General features: G+C 39.4%; 1 protein-coding gene across 2 annotated transcripts in view; it reads right to left on the bottom strand.

Annotated features, from left to right (window-relative positions):
* Positions 1–21632, bottom strand: part of DSCAM (DS cell adhesion molecule) — a gene marked incomplete at both ends in the record, with an annotated part of 733770 nt that overhangs the window by 609953 nt on the left and 102185 nt on the right. For both annotated transcript variants that reach the window (XM_081235410.1, XM_081235409.1), the window contains one exon: positions 1153–1470. In XM_081235410.1, the coding sequence (XP_081091536.1) occupies positions 1153–1470 (318 nt within the window). The remainder of the gene's footprint in view (positions 1–1152; positions 1471–21632) is intronic.

Here is a 21632-nt window from a genome sequence, read left to right as displayed (position 1 = left end):
TTATTTACTGACAACATTCCAGCAACATGTGACACAGTCAAAAATGTTAAAAGAGCCCTTTTCATTTCACGAGGAATAGAAGAATATTAGACTGATGCTATTCTACTGACGATAAACATTGATGCTATGGTTTATTCCAGTTAAATTCCTTGTCCTCTGTTCTCCCTTTGTCTTCCCCACTCCCCACGCTGCCTGCCTCTGGGACAGAGTTGGGTGAGGAGGAGTGAAGAGGGAGAAAGGAAACAAACACAATGAGCTGGACGCACTGAAAGTGTCAGTCACTATATCAACTGGTCAAAAGACAGTAAGACCGGGATATAGTTTAGACCTTACTAACTTGATATCACTAATTTCAAGTTTTAGTTCCAGCAACGTAAGGCACTCCAAAATCCAGTCCAAAGATGCTCTGACATCTCAAAGCAGCCATCAGTATCACACTGAACGGATGATAGGGTTTTCATTGATTCTCAGCTGATGGTTGTTTCTCTCTCCCCAGTTTTTTACAATATACTCAGCAAATGTCATAGTGCCTCGGACAGAGGCCAACTCTCCATTGTAAACTTTAACCCAATTTTATGTGTCCATTGTCTGACTCCCTCATAAGGACTATGTCCATGAGGCCATCCATATACCAGGCCTTTTTACCCATCTACTCTCTGTACCTGGCACAGTGCCTGAATCAAAACAGAAGCTCAAGGAATATCTGTTGAGTGACAACATTAAAACCGACCCAAGAATTGTACTGCAAACTTAATGTTAGTGCCACAGAAGGATTTTCCCCATTTCCACAGTGTTTAGTGATTTACAGAAATAGAGTTGCAAAGGTTTACAAATGCCTTGAATGCTTTTTTGACATGTCTTGTTCAAATAGCAAAAATGTTGAATAAAAGGAGAAATACCTCAGTCAGCAAAAAGCTAGAGGTGATATTTGCAGGCATCTGCACATTTGTTTCCCTGAGGAAGAGAACCACTAATTTCGAGTTTTCGTTCCAAAAATGTAAGGCGCTCTGACATCTCAAAGCAGCCGTTAGAAGAGTGAACTAAGGATAGGATTTTCATCGGTTCTCAGCTGATGGAGTTTTAATATTTGTCATTGCCCACCTGGACCCCCAGCAGGCACAGAACGAATAAAGGTTGAGGAGCCGTACTTACCAGCCTTGATGTGGACATCCTGACTTCGAATTTTCCCTGAAGGATTTTCAGCTGTGCAATAGTAAGTATTATCATGGATTAAGGTACTAAAGCTTGAAGGAGGGAAGGGGAAAATTTGGAGAGTGCCGTTGGGGTGGACGTGGCGGATCCCGGGGACATCGTAGATCTCCTCGCCCGTTGCTAGGTACCATCTGAGAGACACAGGAGGGATGCCTGCAGCAGGGCAGGGCACCAGGGTCCCTGTGGTGCTCGCAAACACTACCTCTTGCAGAGATGCATTGACAAAGTAGAGGCTGGAGTGAAGGTCCTCACCGAAAACTACAAGAAGACAACACAAGAACATGTCAGTAAAGTGCACGTTCCGAACTTGTCCTCCGATCAACTGGCATCAAGAGGTTATGCTGAGAAACAGACACGAGGCTCAACTAAAACCAGATCATTCGAAATTGCTCAACCTACTGTGGACAGAGAGGCACCATCTTCATAGTTTGTACACGAGTTACATCACCCTGGGTCTTAAACTTTAAATAGATTACTCTTCAGCTCTATGTCCCGTGCCCTGTTCTGTCTCCATGGGACTGACCACTATTGGGTTTTGTATTCACTTATTGTCTGTCTCCCCTTCTAGAACGTAAGGCCTATGAGAACAATGTTGGCATTTGCTCACACAATTACCTGGGGCACAGAGCAGAACATCCTGTGGCGGCTTAAGAAGGAGAAGCTACATGACTGAATAACTAGATCTGCTTGCTAGGATCAAATTGCTCTGGTTGAAAGGTACATTGAGAGCTAACTTTGAATGAAATTAGTCACAAATTTTAAAAATTAAAATTGAAGATCATATGTAAAGCATTTTAAAAAGACAGTTGGTTTTCTGAAAATCAAATCCAATCAACAGTGCATTTTTTAATTGAAAATATGTTGCAATGATAAAGATAGAACTTCAACAAAGTATCATTCAATTCCACCAGCCTATGGCAGATTCTGTTTCGATTTTTCTCTTCTGGCCCATCCGCCTACATGCCTATATAATTATACTATGTTATAATGTGCACACATGCAACATGCAGTTTTTACAGACTCTGTTTCATACTCATAACATTGTTTCATATACATAATGCCATGTTTCACAGAATTCGTTAAGTACAGCTGACCTTGAACAACACTGGTTTGAACTGCGTGGGTCCACTTATACACAGATTCCTATTGACAACGATTGTTGTCGATAGGAAATACTACCGTATTACACCACCTGCAGTTGGTTGGATCTTCAGATGCAGAGAAACTACGGATACAGAGGGCAGACGATAACTTATAGGCATCTGCACAATTTATATAATGTGATTTTCTTAACTAGTTCCCTGACCTGGGCTACTTGTTTCTAGCTTAATCACCACAAATAAAGTGTCTGCAAACGTTTTCATGCATTTATTGACTGCTTGCATTGCACTCATTTACAATTGTAGAGTGTCCTTTACATGAAGCAAAGAAACTCAGTTTCTGGAATCCAAATATTAAACAAAAGATGTATAAATGCTGTGAAGACCTCCTACCTTTTAGACACTGGTGTTTATATATGGCTTTCTAAGAACAAATGCATACCAGGTCACATAGTCACAAGAGAGTAAAGAAGCCCTAGACATTTGGAATTAATCTCACTGGGCAGAGATGAGATGAACGATTACTGAGTGCCCAAGCCATGTCAGGCAATGTTATGAGGCTCGAAGTGTTGTTTCATTTACTCCTATGCACAGCAGTCCTGCCAGGTGAGCCCAGGCTCCGCTCCACAGAGGATGAGACTCAGAGGGGCTGTCACGGGAGCAAGGACTCAGGGTAGGAGGTTGCAGAGCCAGGATTCAGTCTCCCTGATGAAGACTTTATTTCATTGCATGGCTGCCTTTATTGTACGAAGCCAAATCGTGGGGAAGCTGTGTTCATGAGATTTGCCCTACTCCAGATCGCTTACTGGGAGATCCACCTGCTTTCTCTTGGTCTCTGTAACGAGCGGTGACCACGAGTTTGCCCACGGCCTATGCTGCCTACCTCTGCGCTGGCAGCAGAGTGAACTCCATTAGTCAAAAAATGGCAGAGAAAAATACACTTTGTAAAAAAGTGACAGATTTACTCAAAGAGAAGACAGGCAGGGGTATTCATCAAGTAGTAACTGTTTGATGGTTTTCTTCCCCAACCATAACTAAAGTCTTTAATTTATTCTCTTTATGTGTCCTAAACGTGGCCTTGTTAAGAACAGCAGTCTTTGAAAATGTGAATGTATGTAAGAAATATTTCTTCATTAAATATATAATTTTCTATTTTCAACCACATTCTAAGAGCCAGCCTATTAAATTATTTAAATGACTGTGAGAAAAATGCAAAACAAATGTTTAATCCTAGTAGTTAAAGAGATAAGTGACCTATGGGGGATTACTGTCATTTCTCCTGACATTTTTTAGATATTTCACATTAGTCTTTTTATTTCACACCACTGGGTTTAATAACATAACATAAACTCACTTTCTAAGATACACATCATATGGTCACAGGCAAAAGAAAACCCAAACTATATTCCAACAGCTTTTATTTCTTCCATCTAAGGGCCCATCCATCTGCTTAAATAATAGTACTTCTTTCTATGGAGTGCTGAATGCACTTTAAATACAGTAACATTTGCTCCCTCCAATAAGGGCAGATCTTAATGTGAATTGTGTGTGTGTGTGTGTGTGTGTGAAAGTTCCTTGAAAATAACTGCAGTTTATTAACTGAGATCTAAACAAAATGCTTGGCAGAATCTTGTTGTGAGATTCAAGGCATAAAATCCTGGCGTACGAACGCTAAGGGCATAAAAGGAAGGGGCTTTGGAGAATTGTTTCTTCGTTTGCAGATTTCTCCATATTTTTTTTATCGTTATAACAGATGGTATAACCAAGACTCCCATGACAAACATAAAGGAGAATGTTACACTAAAAAGAAAAATAAGTCAATATTGCTTTCTTTAAAATCCACAAACGGCAAAGTGAAAAGAAGGAACATGGGAGAAACTTTGCAGGAAACAATGATACAATCAGTTATTCATGTGACAGTATTTATTGAGCACCTGTTATGTACCAGGCCTTATGCAAGGTCACAGTTAGACACATTTGCAGGAGTCATGCTACTGCTTTTAAGGAATTTTTGGTCTAGAGGGTTCCATGGTCATGTAACGAGATCAGCGATAAGTATATATTTTTCTGAGTGCTGTGGACACAGTTATCAACAAAGTGCTACAGATGCATAAATGATAGAGAAACTAACCCAACCTGGGGAAGATAAGGGTAGATTCCCAAAGGAGAGGGAAAAGCAGATTCTAGGCAGAGGCATTAACATAGTAGGACACTGAGTTGTCATAGGCAGGAGAGAAGTGAGAGGACACTGGATACCAGGAACTTGAGGGCAGAACCAACAGGGACACAGATTTGGGAGAGGAAGCTTGAGTTTCCTTATATTCATTTATTCTGTACATACATATTCAGCACCTAGTAAGTATCTGGCGCTTGCTAAGGCCTTGGGACTTGCTAAGGACCAAGGCTTGGAGGGTGATCCTGGGAGCTTCTATTTCAGAAGCTGATTATAAAGTCTAGATCATAAGGGGTGTCAGATCTCAAGCTAAGAAGCATGTGCTTAATTCTGCAGATGGTAGGACAAGAGGGAGCCCCATTCCTAGGCATACACACAAGCGAAGTGAATGCATATGTCCATGCAGAAACGTGTACACAGATGTTCAAAGCAGTGTTATTTATACTAGACAAATGTGGAAACAACTCAAGTGCCCATCAACTGAAGAATGGATAAACAAAAGCTGGTATATCCATGCAATGGAATTTTACTCAGTAATAGAGATAAGTGAAATACTAATATGTATTACAGACATGGACAACTCTTGATAACATTATGCTCAGTGAAAAGAGTGAGTCACAAAAGAGCATGTACTGGGTGATTACATGCACATGAAATGTCCAGAACAGGGAACTCTACAGAGACAGAAAGTAGATGAGTGGTTTACTTAGGGGTGGAGGTGAGGGGCTGGGGAGAAGGGTGACAGCTAAAGGATGCAGCGTGTCTTTCTGAAGTTATTACAGTGGTCTAAAATTAGCTGTGATGAAGGTTGTGCATATCTTTGAATTTACCAAAAAAAAAAAAAAAAACCACTGAACTGTACAAACAGATGCATGTTATTGTATGTAAATTATATCTCAATAAAACTGTTTAAAAAGTCGGGAGCCAGTGAAAGTTTTGACACAGAACAAGCAATTTTCCAGATTGTCGTTTTGGAAAGTGAACGCTGGGTCGGGGTGGGGATGAAAACTGGAGGCAGGAAGTCTGGCTGGGCTGCTGTGGGTGGCCCAGGCCCTCTGGGGCTCTGGTGCTGTGAAGGGAGGAGAGAGCCTAACTCTACAGGTGTGTCTGATATGGTCCCGCCAGAAAGTGTGGGCAGGGCATGGAAGTAACCAGACTGAGGGAGGATAAGGAACAAGTCAATATGATCCAAATTTAATAGCTTGCGTGCCTGGTTGCATAGTTACACTATGAGCGCAGATAGAGAACATACAGGGCAGAGCCAGCTGGGGGAAGGAAATGACAGTGCCTGTTTTACTGCAGTTAAGGGGGCACTGCCTTGGGGCCACCCACTAGCCAGCTGGGAATCGGAGTGCAAGGTCTCAGACAGAGATTCTACAGTCAGGGAAGCTGAAGCCCATCACTGTGTGAGATATATCAAGGAGACTGCGAAGAACAAGAAGAGACAAAAAAAAAAAAACGGAGATGGATGCTCAGGGATAGTTAATACATAAAAGGTGAGCAAAGGATATTTGACCATGGACTTGCACCCAAAATACATAATGAACTCTTCCAGGTCAATAAGAAAAACATAATCTAATTAAACATGGGCAAAAGGCTTAGATGGTCACTTCACAAAGGCCAATATATAAATGGCCAAAAAGCACATGAAAAAAACAAAAACACCTCAATGTCACTAGTCATCAGGGAAATGCAAATTAAAAGCACAAGGAGTTACCACTACACAACAATGACTAAAATGGAAAAGACAGACTATATTGAGTGTCCCAAGGATGTGAAGCAACATGAAACACATACACTGCAAGCGGGAATGTAAATTGATAAGATCATTATGGAAAACTGTTCCTCAGTAACTACTACAGCTAAACCTATGCCTACCCTATGACTCAACAATTCAATTCATAGGTATTTATCCAACAGAAATGCATGTGTATGCTCATAAATATTACACACTGTAATAGTCACAGCATTACTGCTTGTGAGTCCCAAACTGGAAACCACTCACAATATCCACCAGTAGTAAAAAATGGATAAATATATTGTTATATATTTGCACATCAAATCATTATATAAAAATAAGAATGAACAATCTACAATTACAAACAAAAATATTATGAAACCACAACCATAAAGTTGAAGGAAAGTAAACAGACACAACAAGAGTGCATACATTATTATTCCATTGATATCAAGCATAAAATAGGAAAAACTAATCTATGGTGTTAAAAGTCAGGATAATAGTTATTCATGGGGTGGACACAGAGGATAGAAATGGCATGAGGTGGCATCCAGGCTGCTGTCTGTGCCCATTATCTTGACCTGGGTGCTGGGTACACTGATGTATTCAGCTGAGGAAAATTTCATTTAGCTGTACTCTGTGAAATCCACACTTCTCTGTATGTATTCTATACTTGACTTAAAACATTAAATATTTTAAATAAATGGGAAAAGAGAGAAACATCATGAAGATAAAGAAGACGTTATGAGATAAGTAGCCAAAATCTTAAAGAAAATGATGCCTTAGAAACAAAAGGACAGCATTTTGAAATGTCAACCAGCAGTTTTCAACTGTGTCAGTTGCTTCACAGAGATCAGAAAACATGAAAACTAAAACAGACCATTAGGTTTGCAAATTGAGTATATCTATTTTGAATGAAAATACCATTTAGGATCAAAATAATTTTATTGATTTCATAGGAATCTGTGAGTGTATATGCTTAGTAAAATGAACTGCTTCTATAAAGCTCTTCCCAAAGGAAAAGGAATATACCTAAGCCTCAGGTAAATATTATCTAGAAAGCATTAACACCTAGCTGATTCTGAGACTCCAAAATGTTTTCACATTTGAATAAATGCTTTGAAATTTAGTGTCATCTTGATCAGACAATCTGAAAGCAGATAAATGGATGGTCTCATAATGACTTGGAAAGCATTCCAAATGTCTATGAAATAATTCCAAGTTAAGTTATAAAAATATGCTCATATGTTACAGCAACTGTGCATTTAACTCTAATATATTTCAGTCATTCTATCTATTCCCCAGCACTAAAGCAACAACGCAACTGTCCAAGTAAGAATTGGATAAAACTTCATAATGACACGGAACTTAAAACTATGAAATTCTGTCTTTGAACATGATAAAACAAAATGAAACAAAACAGGAAGTGGATTTACCCTCTTCTACGTAAATATTCATTCAATACAAAACAGTAAGCTGTAAAAGAAGGAAACAAATGAGATGGGGCCCACTAGCATCCAGCTTAATGTCTGGAGAAAATTCACAAATCATCCCAAAAGGAGAAACCTAAATAGAACTTGGTGGAATTTCTGAGTTGAAGCTTGGGGAGGCCAAACACACTGGATTTACAAAGCAAAGAGACGGAAGTTGCATGGAGAGGGAACTCCAACAATCTGAAGAAGTTTCCCTTTGGTGAGTCTTTAGCTGTGGACAGATATTTACAGGTGTGTGCGGAAACTACTGATCCTGCAAAGAAACACCAGAAAGGAGCAGCTGGAAAATCCCTGAAGCTCACACAGGGGAGGGACTAGTTCATGTTCCATCCAGAGAGGAAAGAACTAATATATGGGGTACCAGATAGAGTACTCAGAAGTGTATGACCACTACCGTGGGGGCCAAATTAATCATAACAAAGTTTAAAAGGGATCCCAGTATGGATTCCAGAGGGGAGTAAATTTATTTCAAGTAACTTAACTGCACAACCAACAAATTTCAATGCTGGTTAATGAAAAGAAACAAAATCCAATAATCAATAATGTAAAGTTTACAATATCTGACATCCAATAAAAAAAATTGGAGACAAGCAGGAAAATATAACCTATTATCAGAAGTAAATGTATTCAATAGAAGCAGACACAGAAATGACAGGTGATAGAATTAGCAGGCACAGACATTAAAATAGCTATTATAAATATTCTCCCAATATCATCAAGATGGTAAGGGAAAGCAAGGGAATACTGATGAGAGAAATGGAGACTATAAAAATGGCCAAAAATGAAACTTCTTGAGATGAAAAATACACTATATGAAATGAAACACAGGCAAATGGAATTAACAGCAGATTATACCTTGCAGAAGAAAATATCAATAAACCAGAAGGCAGAGCAATAGAAACTACACAAATTGAAAGATAAAGAAAACAGGCTTAAAGACAGTAAACATAAAATCAGTGAGATGTGAGACAATATCATGTGGCCTAATATATGTATAATTGGAATTCCACAAGGGGGGAGGTCAGACAGAAATTTTTTAAAAGAATTAATATCTAACATTTTCAAAATTTAAGGAATGCCAGAACCCCAAATACCCCATAAATTCAATGAACACCAAACAGAAGAAACACAAAGAAAATCACACCATGACACATCATAATTCAATTGCTGAAAGCTAGTAAAAAAGAGAAAAATATTAAATGCAGCCACTTAAAAAAATACACATAGCATGTGGAGAAACAAAGGTAAGAATGATGCCAGACTTATCAGAAACAATGCAAGCCAAAAGACAGTGAAGAGAAAGAAAATTTAAAGTATTATTTAGAAAGAAAAAAACCTTCCAATCTAAAATTCTATGCCCAGCCAAAAAAAAAATTATAAATGAAGGCAAAATAAAAATGACTTTTCAGACATCCAAATACTAAGAGAATTCATTGACAATGGATCAGCAGTACAAGGAACGCTAATGGAAGTCCTTCAGGCAAAAGGAAAATGTTACCAGATAGACATTTTTGACTTCTCAAAAATAATGAAGACTGACAAAAATGGTAAATATATGGGTAAATATACAAAACACATTTCTTCATTTAAAAAATAATCAAAAGACAATTTACTGTTTAAAGCAAAATTGATAATAATGTATTTTGGAGTATAACATGTATGGAGAGATAAAATGAATGACAATATCAGCATGAAGGCAGGTGGGAGGAGGAGAATGACAATCTACTGTCTTAAGTTTCTTCTATTATACATTGTGTTGTGATGTTATTTGAAAGTAGGCCATGTTACTTTAAAGATTTATGTTGTAAACCCTAAAGCAAACACTTAAAAAACAAAGAAAAACTTAGGTATTAAACCATTCATGTAGATAAAATTGATCATTAAAAAATTCCTTTAATACAAAAGGAGATAAGAAAAAAAACAGAGTGGATGAAATAAATAGGAAGCATTATCAAGATGGTAGATTTAAACCTAACCAAATTGGTGTTCACATTAAATATAAATGGCCTAAACACTCCAATTGAAAGGCAGAAAGTGTCAGATTGATGAAAAATCAAGATTTAATAGTATGTAATCCAGGAGAAACTCATTTTAAATACAAAAAAAACCAAGTAGGTTAAAATTAAAGGGATAGAAAAATATACCATGCTAACACTACTCAAAAGAAAGCTGGAGTGGCTACACTAATATCAAAGTAGATTTCAGGATACAGAATGTTACTAAGATGTTTTTTTCTAATGATAAAGTGATCAATTCAAGAATACATGACAATCCTAAATGTTTATATATCTAATAAAAACTTCAAAGTACATAAAGCAACTCTGCTAGAATTGGAGGGAGGAATATCAAATGCAGAAGGAAAATTGAGAACTGGGTTTCTTTCTTTTTTAGTGCTGATTGCCATTGGGTTGATATATCAATGTTCTTTGTTGAGATTTTATCTGCCTTCTTGTACATTTTGATGTTAAAAGATTGTGCATAGAAAAAATTCAATCTTACCTCATACTGATGGTTTGCTAGGGTTCAGCCAGGCCAGCCTCCTCAGTGCCTTGGGAAACCCACCCCCACCTCAGAGCCAGCACAGATACTGAATGCCTTGCTGGAATACTTCACCATCTTTCACCCAATTCATTAAGACTCATGCTTTGACCCTCAGCTTAAACACCGTTTCCTTAGGGATTTATCCCTGATCTTCTGCTTCCCAGACTGGACCCCATACCCTACCTGTCAGCTTCTTGCTTCATTCATTCATAGTCTCAGCTTAGTTGTTTAGTGTGTGTCTCCAACACTGTTGAAATCTACAAGAGGGGCACTGCGTATAGAGGACGCAACCTTATTCTTTTGTATTTAGTGAACAGACTAGTACACAATAGAAGCCTTCAAATTTTTAGTGAATGAATAAATAAATCTTTAAAAAAATTATGGTTTTCATACCACATATAGCTAAAAGATTCCTTTTAAGGAAAAATAATCTGTATTTCATATGCATCATCTATGTTAATTTAAATTCCATTATAAAGATGTTAAGGGACAGCAAGAATTAGTGGCTGAAAGAATTTCTCGGATATTATAAGAAGAACATGTTTATGAGATTTTAGCTACTCTGTGTAAGAATGTTCTTTTTATCCAATATGTGTGCTGATTTTTCAACAAGGAAGAAGAAAAGCTCAATTTTGCTATGTGTTTTACAAATCTCTGGAGGAAAAAAAATAAGAAAAATGTTAATATTTTACCCATAAAATGTCTACGTATTGTTTCCAATATCCTTCTAGAGAATTATTTCCATGTGTGTCTAGGGAATTCATTTTAGAGATGAAGTCTCGCTGTCCTTTCAGATGGATGAAAGTCACCCTCAGTAACACTGCTGGCAGTTACGTGTACAGTTTCAGAGAAGAATACAGCCTCGGTAATGAATAATATGTGTGTAGTTTGCTATGTTCCAGCACTTACATTTTAGGCTCAAAGATTTCAAAAGGCACAAAAGGGGCTAGTGATTTGAAAGAAGCAGACTCTCTGGGATTTATGATCACAAGCAGCAAAGCGCATGAATAAACCAAAATGATGTAAATAACTCCTTAGGATCGGGGAGCATAGAAATGTGGGAACAAAAATAGAACAAACTAATGAAGAATTAGGGATAAGTGCAGATTCACACAAGGAATTATAAATTAAGAAAATCATCAGAAAAAGAGAGTGGGAAATGGAGCTGACATCATAATAATGTCAACAGAATTGCTTCCTGCAGATTAAAAGGCTTGGAGTGAGGGGGAAAATTACACAAAGAGAATGTCCAAAAACACAGCAATATGAACTAGAAACACAATAACAAAGCAACAATAAAATCAGACTATTACTGGGAGGGAAAGATTGAAATTCACTGAAGCCTAATGAGTTACCTATCCTATGATTAAAGAACAAAATAAACTGGGAGTTTGGGATTGACATATACACACTACTATATTTAACAGAGATAACCAACAAGGACCTACTGTATAGCACAGGGAACTCTGCTCAATATTCTGGGACAACCTAAATGGGAAAAGAATTTTAAAAAGAACAGCTACATGTATATGTATGACTGAATCACTTTGCTCTACACCTGAAACTAACACAACATTGTTAACTAACTATACTCCAATATAAAATAAAAATTAAAAAAAGGAAAAAGAAAAAACTTAAAAGAAAATTAAAAACAATTTTAAAAAGAACAAAATGAATTTAAAGCAGAGACCACAATGGTACCTCAACAGAAAAATGTAAAGTCCAAGTCCTGCAAGAAATCTTAAACTCTGGTGTTGAGTGAGAGCACTGACGTGGAATGATAAAAAGACACGCGTTCTTCTTAATCTCATTGACTATGGCAGTGTTCAGCATCATTTTCTTTTGCTAGAACTTCACCATGCTCAGGGGCACTCAATTTTCCATTTTGCTCTGGTCTAAGGACTTACATTAAGTCTAATTTTTAAGGTACTTTTTTGTTCAGGTAGTGCATGCGTTTTACGTTGTGTTTCAGTGCTAAAATGAATGGTTATTCTCATAATGGCAAATATACCCTGAGTTGTAAGTGGCAACAATCTTCTGAATTAGAAAGACTCTTAGAGGATTGACTCTAGTCTAGCCCCTCTGATTCACCAGGCTGAGTCAGAGACCTGGTCACTGTCTTCCTTCCCCTTGGGTGACTTCCTTGAGTTTTCTCCAGTGTGTTAAAACACTCAACTACTATCACTGGCATCTTATGATTACCATTATTTTACCTCTCTTCCTCTTTATCCTTAGGACGTTTATATTCCATTACTATCATCGTAATGGAGTTTCGGGGGCAACGTGGGTGAACAGTGATGGAACATAGATGTTCACTTATTTTGTGTTACCAGCAATGCCTACTATCTCCAAAGCAGTGATGCGAACAAACCGTGATTGGGTTTCGGGTATGATACAACCCTCTATCTTCCCACAGAACACCTGGGAACACTGCACAGTACCCACCTGACTTCACCATCCTCTGCACTTTCACACCACTTAATCCATTCTTGCATTTTCTGCCCTTGCTTCATCAAGATATTGCCTATCTATGTGACTTTGTTCTGTGCTAAAACACTAGTACCTTGGATGAAGCAAAGGGGACATTATCATCCCTGTACACCATCTGCTTCCACAGCATCAAGTACATAGATAATGCAGTGAACACTTAAATATAACCCAAGTCAGGTCTCCCCTGAGGTAGGAAGGGCACTTCCTTGGGACAGAAAAGTGCCATCCTCCTGGGGTTTCTCCACCATCAGAAGCTACTGTCAGGTTCTGATCTACAACAGTATGGAGGCCAAGGGCCAGCTCTTCAACCTCGGTGTGACCATTTATAGCAAAAGACGTCAGACTGACCTAGAATTCTACACCCAGAGTATTAAGCAAGTGGACAAAGACATTTTTAGACAATGCAAAGTCAAAAACTTTACCTCTTATGCACCCTATTCAAAAAGCTTCTGGAAGATGAATAAAAAGGCAGCAAACTAAGGAGGAATATATGATATACAGGAAACAGAGGCTCAAACACAGGTGATGAGAAACAAAAGGAATTTCCAGAGTGACTCTGAAAGATTATAGGACAACAGCTGTATAGTGGAAACTAGTCCAGATTGATGCAGAAAGAAGGCTCCCAGAGAGATGTTTTGAAAAATAAATAAATAAATATTCAAAGACCCTGATATGTCTGAATGTATTAAAAGGAGTACTTTGTCCTGTTGGAGAATATGGGAAATGAATTACACATGCCGTGAAAACTAAGTAAACAAAAAGGAAGTAATTATTAACCCTAGGGAACAAACAAAGCTATCATAGAAAGGAAAGTGTTTATAATATGCTATGTGGCTCAGCTGTAGCTGAGTTATGTATAAATATTTACATAATTGTAACAGTGCAAACCCCAAATACTGATTTAACCCCAAATGGTAATATAATTATATGGAAAAAATAGCAGAAGGTAAGGAGAGAGGGCATTCATAGCGCAATTTAACAATTAAGTTAAATAGATATCTGGGCCTGATAAATTAAATATTTCAATGTAAGCAGAGAACCTGAGAATGCAGATCTGAATACTCGAAGAAAGTTTAGAAAGGAAAAACATGCAGAAAGCAAAATCGGTAGGTGAATGTGTTTTCTAGAGACTGTGTTTCATTCCAATCACATGAAGACGCAGCCCTAACCAACCCTCATGTTCAACAATGCCTTCCACATGTATGAATCAATGTGTCTGATCTCACCCTACATCAGCCAACATGGAGCACAAGGACACCCGACAGCTCTGGTTGGTGGAATGTAGGATGTAGAAAGCCCACTTACAGAGCCTTAATTGCAAGCCTCAAACACTTAAGACTTTAGAAAAAAAAAAATCTGTTGACTAGGACCCTGGTAAATTGTTGCCCTACTCTCCTGGTCCACTCAGTTACACCCATATTCTGGGATCCAGCATTCTTCTTTTTTTTTAATTTATTTTATTGAAATATGGTTAATTTACAACGTTGTGTTAACCTCTGCTGTGCAGCAAAGTGATTCAGTTATACATATATATATATATATATATATATATATATGCTTTTTCATATTGTTTTATATTATGGTTTATCACAGGATATTGAATACAGTTCCCTATGTTATACAGTAGGACCTGGCTGTTTATCGATTCTCTATATAATCGTTTACATCTGCTAATCCCATACTCCACATTCTTAACATATCACATTCAAGGAGTTTGCTTACCTTCCTCCTCTTCCATGTGATTCTTTTCCACATTTGTTAAGGGTTCAGAAAGAGATAAATTAGAACCACACAAGGTACATACAAAAATATTCTATCCATAAAATATTAGTTTTTAAATAAAGGACCTAATGACCATCCACTCTTAGTTGCTCACAGCAGATGCTCAGGGTCCTCCCCAATGCCCCTCTTTTTCTCATGTTTTGTATTCACTGCATCAGGAAGTCCATTAGCTGCACCCTCAAAATAGCCTCAGAGTCAGCTATTTGCCACCTCTCTGGTCCCACCGCCACCGCTCTCTCTCCCCTGGATTGCCACGACGCTGCCCCATGGATCTCTCTGCCTCCACCACTGCCCCCTACCCTCACGCTCTGTCCATTAGCCAGAGTGGTCCAGTTGAACATGTCAGGTCCTCTCTCTCCTTTGCTCAGAACCTTCCAGGGCCCCCATTCTCTCCCATGAAAGACCATCTTTCTCCGTGACCCCGGCTCACTGTTCCCCTCAGATGTGACCCCCTGCTCCTCTCCCTTTCTCATTCCACTCCAGCCACACGGTCTTCTTGTCATCAAGAGCATCCCCACAGGCTCTGATCTCTGCGTCTTTATACATTCCTCTCCCTCTGCCCGGGATGGCTCTTCCCACAAAAACCACCTGGCTCATTCCCTTGCCTTTTCAAGTCTTTGCTGAGCCACTGCCCCCTCGATGAGGCCCTAACTCAAGTTGTCTCCACCACAGTGGGCACTCCCAACTGCCCTCATCTGTGCCTTCTCTGCGCAGCATCTGTCACCTGCGTCATTTACTTATTTATAATCCTTTTTTATTGTCTGTCTCTCCCTCCCTTTAGAACTTTAGTTCCTAAAGAGTGGACAGTGGATTGGTTTTATTCCCTGATATATCTCCAATTCCTTATACAGTTTCTAGCATGTAGTAGAATCTCAGTAAACATTTCTTAAATACATGACTGCTCTATTAAGCTCAATTAAATATAAGTCGATAGGGAATTCCCTGGTGGTACAGTGGTTAGGACTCACTACTTTCCCTGACATGGCATGGGTTCAATCCCTGGTCGGGGAACTAAGATGCTTCAAGCCACGTGGTGTGGCACATATGTGTGTGTGTGTGTGTGTGTGTAAATAAATCTCAGTGAAATATAACATCTTAAAATGAATGTCTGACTACAAATGATTCATGATTCCACCTGTACATTTATGGAACACTTTATCCAAAGTGCTTTTATTCCAAAGCATTTTCTCCCCCCACTGTCTCATTAAGTCACCAGAGTGTCTGTCGTTACACACCATAGGAGGGGAAAAGACAGAGGCACAGGGAGTGGAAGGGGGTTGGTTATCCAGGATCTCAGGCTGTGTGTTCTGGGCAGTACAAAGAGGAGCGTGTGCTCCCTTCACTTGCTGGGGCGCATCTGTGTACGACATTATTGTACTCTCTCCTTGTGCATCTTGCTAGCCTCATTTCTAGCCAGAGAGTGTCACCAAATGTACTATTACACTTCAAATTTAGTTTATATCTGTTATTATTGTTTTCGTTTTGGGTGTAACTGAATAGCTAACATTTACTGAATATGTATTATGTGCTGGGACTATGCTAAGCAGTTTAATACAAGACTTCACGAATCCTCAAAACAAATCTTATAGGTAGTAGCTATTATTGCTATGTTCCCATTAGGGATAAGAAACCATATTGAACTTTGAACGCTGTAGTGAGGAAGAGACATGGGGTTTGATCCAGGAGTCATTGACACAGGGACTGTGGGCTCAGGACCCTCTGAGAATGAGAGACTTGTCCTGCACTCTCCCCTCTGAAGGAGGGCAAAGGCACCCACAATTCTGAATTCAGTCCCTGAAGATTCAAAGTCCCCAGGTTAGCCACCTTTGATCCAGACATCACTGCAGGATAATGGGCTACGACGCTCATAATAAGATGCGCTTAGCTAGGTACACTGTATTTCTTGGGGCTGATTTCAAAGTCTTTGTCATGTTTCATCTTTGTAATTTTTACCTTTACATAGAGGCTCAGGAATGATATCCTTAGACTAAAACTGAACACAACACGAAAAAAAGAAAACTCTGCCCCTGAAATGTCTTTGATTACAGTTCTTATTTACTCTTTCCTTTCTGTCTTTTTCTTTTCTTTTTTTTCCTAGAAGATCCTAATAATCTACCATAGAGTACTTCTTCCACAAATTAAAACTATGATGAAGGATTGAAAAAACCAAACCAAGAAACATGATTTCCAGAGCGGTTTTTTTCTAAGGACATCCTCTAGGCCCGAATCCATGCTGAACATGTAGCATGTTCAAAGTACACTGTCACATTAATGCCAATTTACAACTGCATGAGGTTTTCCCCTTAAGGGACTGAAGCTCAGCTGGAATTCATTAATTTTGACAGTCTGCCTATCGCAGTAGAATGGATTCACTGAGTGACAGAAACTTCTCTAAAAAGAGAAGAATCACATTCTCCTTCCTCTTAAGTATTCATAACAGAATGGAGTTTGAACATTCTCAAGGCAACCAGACGCACCATTAATAACCCCAGAACCTATGAGATGCGGCTCAGGCTTCACAGAGCAGAAACCCCGCTGCCACTCGAGTCCCTTTAGTAATAAACCTAATATACATCAGCCAGCTGTGTAATGGGCCCAAGCACCCCCTGGGGCTCAGAAGAAGGTCATAAAATAGAGTCCATTATCCCACATTGGAAATTTGACTTGATTCGGATTTGACACTTCATTTGGAGAAATGTCCTAGAGGCATATCCTTTCTAGAAGGTTAGGGTTGGAGTGGGTGGCTGGCTGTTGCCAAATTAATCCTGCAGAACACTTTTAAATGTAAAGGAGTAAGACTTTTCAAATATTCCCTTCATGCTGACTTCTGTAAATCAAATTGAGTTGTAACGTCTGAAAGTTATTACTGGAACATTTTAAATTAAACCAACGCGGCATCGCTCATTCCCAAGAGGGAGCGTGAAGACATTGCCAGTCGTAGCATTTTCTGGTGTTTGATAAAAAAAAAATCCAATCTTATTTGTAAAGACAAAATAGTTCTAGCCTTAAATGGATCATAGGGAGGAAATAATGACCACACAGCCCATCAAAGGACACCCCGGGACCACAGCATGGCATGCTCTTGATCCTATTATGACTATGACTGTCTCTACAGACAGAACAACCTGGTGTGAGATGCTAGCAAGAAGGTGCAGGAGAGGAGGTGGCTGGAGCCTAGGACCAGACTCAACACCAGCTTCTCAATCAGTGCTACCTTCATTTGCATATCTGGGGATGGCTATAGTATCACATTGACAACATAGTGCATGAAACCCACACATGATTACTGAAGCCCAACACAAATACCATGAGGAAATAGCACAAAGCAAATTCTATTATGGACCCCCAAGTATGAATCTCTGAAGAGAAGTTTAGGAAAGGGTCAAAGTCAACCTCACAGAAATGCTCACGTGGCATTAGATTGGCCCTAACCTTGTCTTATTTAACAATTCATTAGTTACTTAAACAAAGATCATATAATGATAGGAATGGGAGTCACATTAACAAGAGGGCCATGCATTTGGTACCGTGCCTGAAGCCATCCATTATCTCCTGTGACCCCGGTCAGCTCTCGGGGCAGGTGTTATTGTTATACAGACAGAAGTTAAGGCAGGACCTTGACAAGTTACACTCACGGGGGATGCGGGGCAGGAGTCGGGAGAGGGTGTATCAGTCTGCTCAGGCTGCTGTAACAGAATACCACAGACTGGGTGGCTTCAACAACAGAATTTTACTTTCTGACAGCTCTGGAGGCTAGAAGTCCAAGATCAAGGTGTTGGCAGGGTTGTTTTCTCCAGAGGCCTCTCTCCTTGATTTGTGGATGACCACCTTCTCACTGTGTGCTCACGAGGTCTTTCCTCTGTGCACCTACATCCCCGCTGTCTCTCTTTGTGTCCAAATTTCCTCTGCTTATAAGGACACCAGTCAGATCAGGTTAGAGCCTCAAACTAATGACTCATTTTAACTTAACCACCTCTTTATGGGCTGCATCTCCAATATAGTCACATGCTGAGAAACTAGAGGTTTTAGGGCTTCAACATATGAATTTTGGGAGGACACAATTCAGCCCGTAACAGAAGGAAACAAAGATAGTGGAGGCATGAGAAAAAGAAAATTTGAAACAACTGAGGTAAAGGAATTCTGAAGATCCTGCAATGAATGCTATGAGTAAGGAGATGAAATGTACTCTAGGCCCCCAGACCCTCAGGAAAGAAGTTAAAGGCCGGCAGGTTTTTACCTCCACAAAAGGTAGAATGTTCTGACAACCAGAACTGCCCAACATTGAGGCTAGTGCTGGAATGTTTCAGAGGGGAATGTTGTACTGGTGCAGCCAAGGGCCATGAGGGTTATTGAACTGTGTCTAGGTTCTTACACCTTTTTACTTAGAAGCATGAAGTAACTAAAGCAATGCATATTTCTCTGCCTTGGAATAGAACACTGATTTTATAACTTGATCATCCTGGAAGCTCCTTTTCTGGGTGATATGAACAAGGTTCTTGTAATTAATTACATATTAGCTCTAATTCCTGAAATAACTTATACAATTATTGATACGGTATCAAGTGAACATGCTTTCCAAAGTAAGTTACTTTTCACCCTTTAAGTAGTCCTAATTAGCTACTTATATCATATAACTGGAAGATCACAGCTTGAATCTAAGATAAAGGCATACGAATGATGTATTAAAGACACTTTTTGAGAGGAATCAAACTGAAGAAGGCAATCTATACAACTATTATCACTGTTTAATGATACTTTCTGCTAGGACTGGGCTTGGAGCCAGCACCTCAGCTAAGACAATCACTTGCTATTCTTCTGCTATTTAAAGAGTCCCTACTTTTTGTGCTGGGTAAGATCTGTGAGTTTGGCAGGTCAGATGAATGCATAAAATGATTTGGGGGAAATACACTGACAGCTAAATATTTATATGAGAAAACGTTCACATCCATTTTCTTCCAATATCTGAAAAAAATTCTCTAATACCAATACCACCATACGCACACAAGGCCCTTCTATGCCAAGGGCTGTGCCAGACACTGGGAGGGGTAAAGAGGTGCATGTAGGTGCTCAGGAAACACAAAGCCAGGTAGCTGCTGGCTTCACAACCATCCACAGGTCACAACAATTATAAGAAGGGAGGATGGAGAAAATGGGAGAGAGGCAGTGTAAACAGGGAACTGGGATGGGCAGTGGACCCCACTTGCTGGGATTAAGGGGGACACTGTGGAGGATGCTGCCTGGAGAGCAGTTTGCAGCTTTAACTCCCCGCTCCGGGGCTTTTCTTTCATTTGGAGGGTCCTTATATCGAAGAAGTGATTCTCCACTGGGGGAAATTTTGTTCCCCAGGGAACATCTGACAATGCTTATAGACACTGTTGATTGTCCCAACTGGGGGGTTGGGGCGGTGGTATGGTATCTAGTGAGTAGAGACCAGGGGTGCTGCTAAGCATCCTACAATGCACAGGACAAGCCCCTGTAATGAAGAACTATGCAGCCCCAAATGTCAGTAGTCCCACAGTTGAGACACCCTGCATTGGAGTATAAGACCCACAGACTTGCTCTCCTTCCCTCCTTTACCTCAGACGAGAGGTGAGTTTGGGAGAAGTAAGTAGCACATCTCCTTTTTGTCCTTTCTCCTGCTGGCATCTGTCTGCCTGCAGGGAACGTGTCCTTTGGGCCTGCTGTCATCTGCGTGGTAAACTAAGCAGGGTGCAGCTTGGCCTGGTTCTGGGGTTCAAACTGAGACTTTGTCATAAAAAGATGATATTTTGATCTCCATCCCTCCTCTTTTCTCTTTCCTTCCTCTCTCCTAATTGGTTCCAAGTGTGGAAAGAAAACCAGATGTCTCATTGGCTTCCTTAAAAATCCCAACATCAGTTACCCTCAAATGTAAAATGTATGACAGGCCTTAACTAAATTCTCCAAATGTCAGCACTTAATAAACAATGAGTAGATTAAGGTCAATGAGTAGTGAATTAGATGTGCACAGACTTGGGGTCATCTGGAGATCCATGTCGCCCTAAGGAATTCTGAAAGTGGCCTAAAGATGAAATCTCTAGGACCTCAGATCCAAGGAAACCCTAATTAGAGGCTCTTGGTTTTAAAAGCTTCTCAAGAGGTCAGACTGTAGGGCTACTCTAGAAGAGCCTTTAAGATATTTTTTTAATTACAAAAATTGTGTAACCCTGTGTGGTGATGGATGTTAACTAGATTTATTGTGGTGGCCATTTCAATATATATGCATAGATCAAATCATTAAGTAGTGCATCTGAAACTAATATAATGTTTATGTCAATTTTATCTCAATAAAAATCTAAATTAAATTTAAATTTTAAAATGATTTCTTTTTAATGATCAATAACCACCTTGGAAAAGGCCTCTTTAACAATGGCCAGAGCCCAGAGTCAAGCCATGAGAACAAAAAGTCTTTCTTTCCTTCCTTCCTTCCAAGGTCTGCATAATACGTAAATCACGGCACTTTCTTTTCAACTTATTTCAGCGTGAGCCTGCTCTTCCTCTCTGAATGTAAATAGAATTGCTTGAGAAATCTGCACACAATGTGTCAGCAGAAGTGTCTCTAAAAACTCAATGAAGCCCTTTATCCCCCCTTTGCAATGCAGGTGGTTCTCACCTGATTTTCTAGGACCCTCTTTTCAGTGACTATCTTATTTCCTCAAGAATGCCATATGAAAATGTAGACTACGGAAATGGTTTTTCTGCTGGCTTAATATATGCAATCTCTACCCTCCTTCTGGCTTTGTCAACCCCACTTTGTAGGGTTCCAAGGGTGAGGCATGCTCTCACATATTTATGTAGAAGAAAAATGTGACGTGCTTTTGGAAGAGAGAAGACAAGTAAGAGAATCCGGGGTTTTGAGTCACTGTCTTCATTTGCATCTATGACACAAAACAGAAATGCTCATCAGTTTGAAACGGGACAACTATGCACAAATCAATTTTAAAAACTGTTAAGGCATCCAGAGATAAATTGGCAAAGGAATTAATCACTCCCTCCTCTCTCCTTGTCCGTATGCCTGTTAATTGTGTGTAGACCACTGAGTTATATTGATTCCTGTGCTTGTTTTTCTCTCCCACTAGACTGGA

The sequence above is a fragment of the Mesoplodon bidens genome, assembly GCF_964165515.1.
Source record: "Mesoplodon bidens genome assembly, chromosome: 5".
Lineage (NCBI taxonomy): Eukaryota > Metazoa > Chordata > Mammalia > Artiodactyla > Ziphiidae > Mesoplodon > Mesoplodon bidens.
This window is presented reverse-complemented; position numbering and strand designations above follow the sequence as displayed.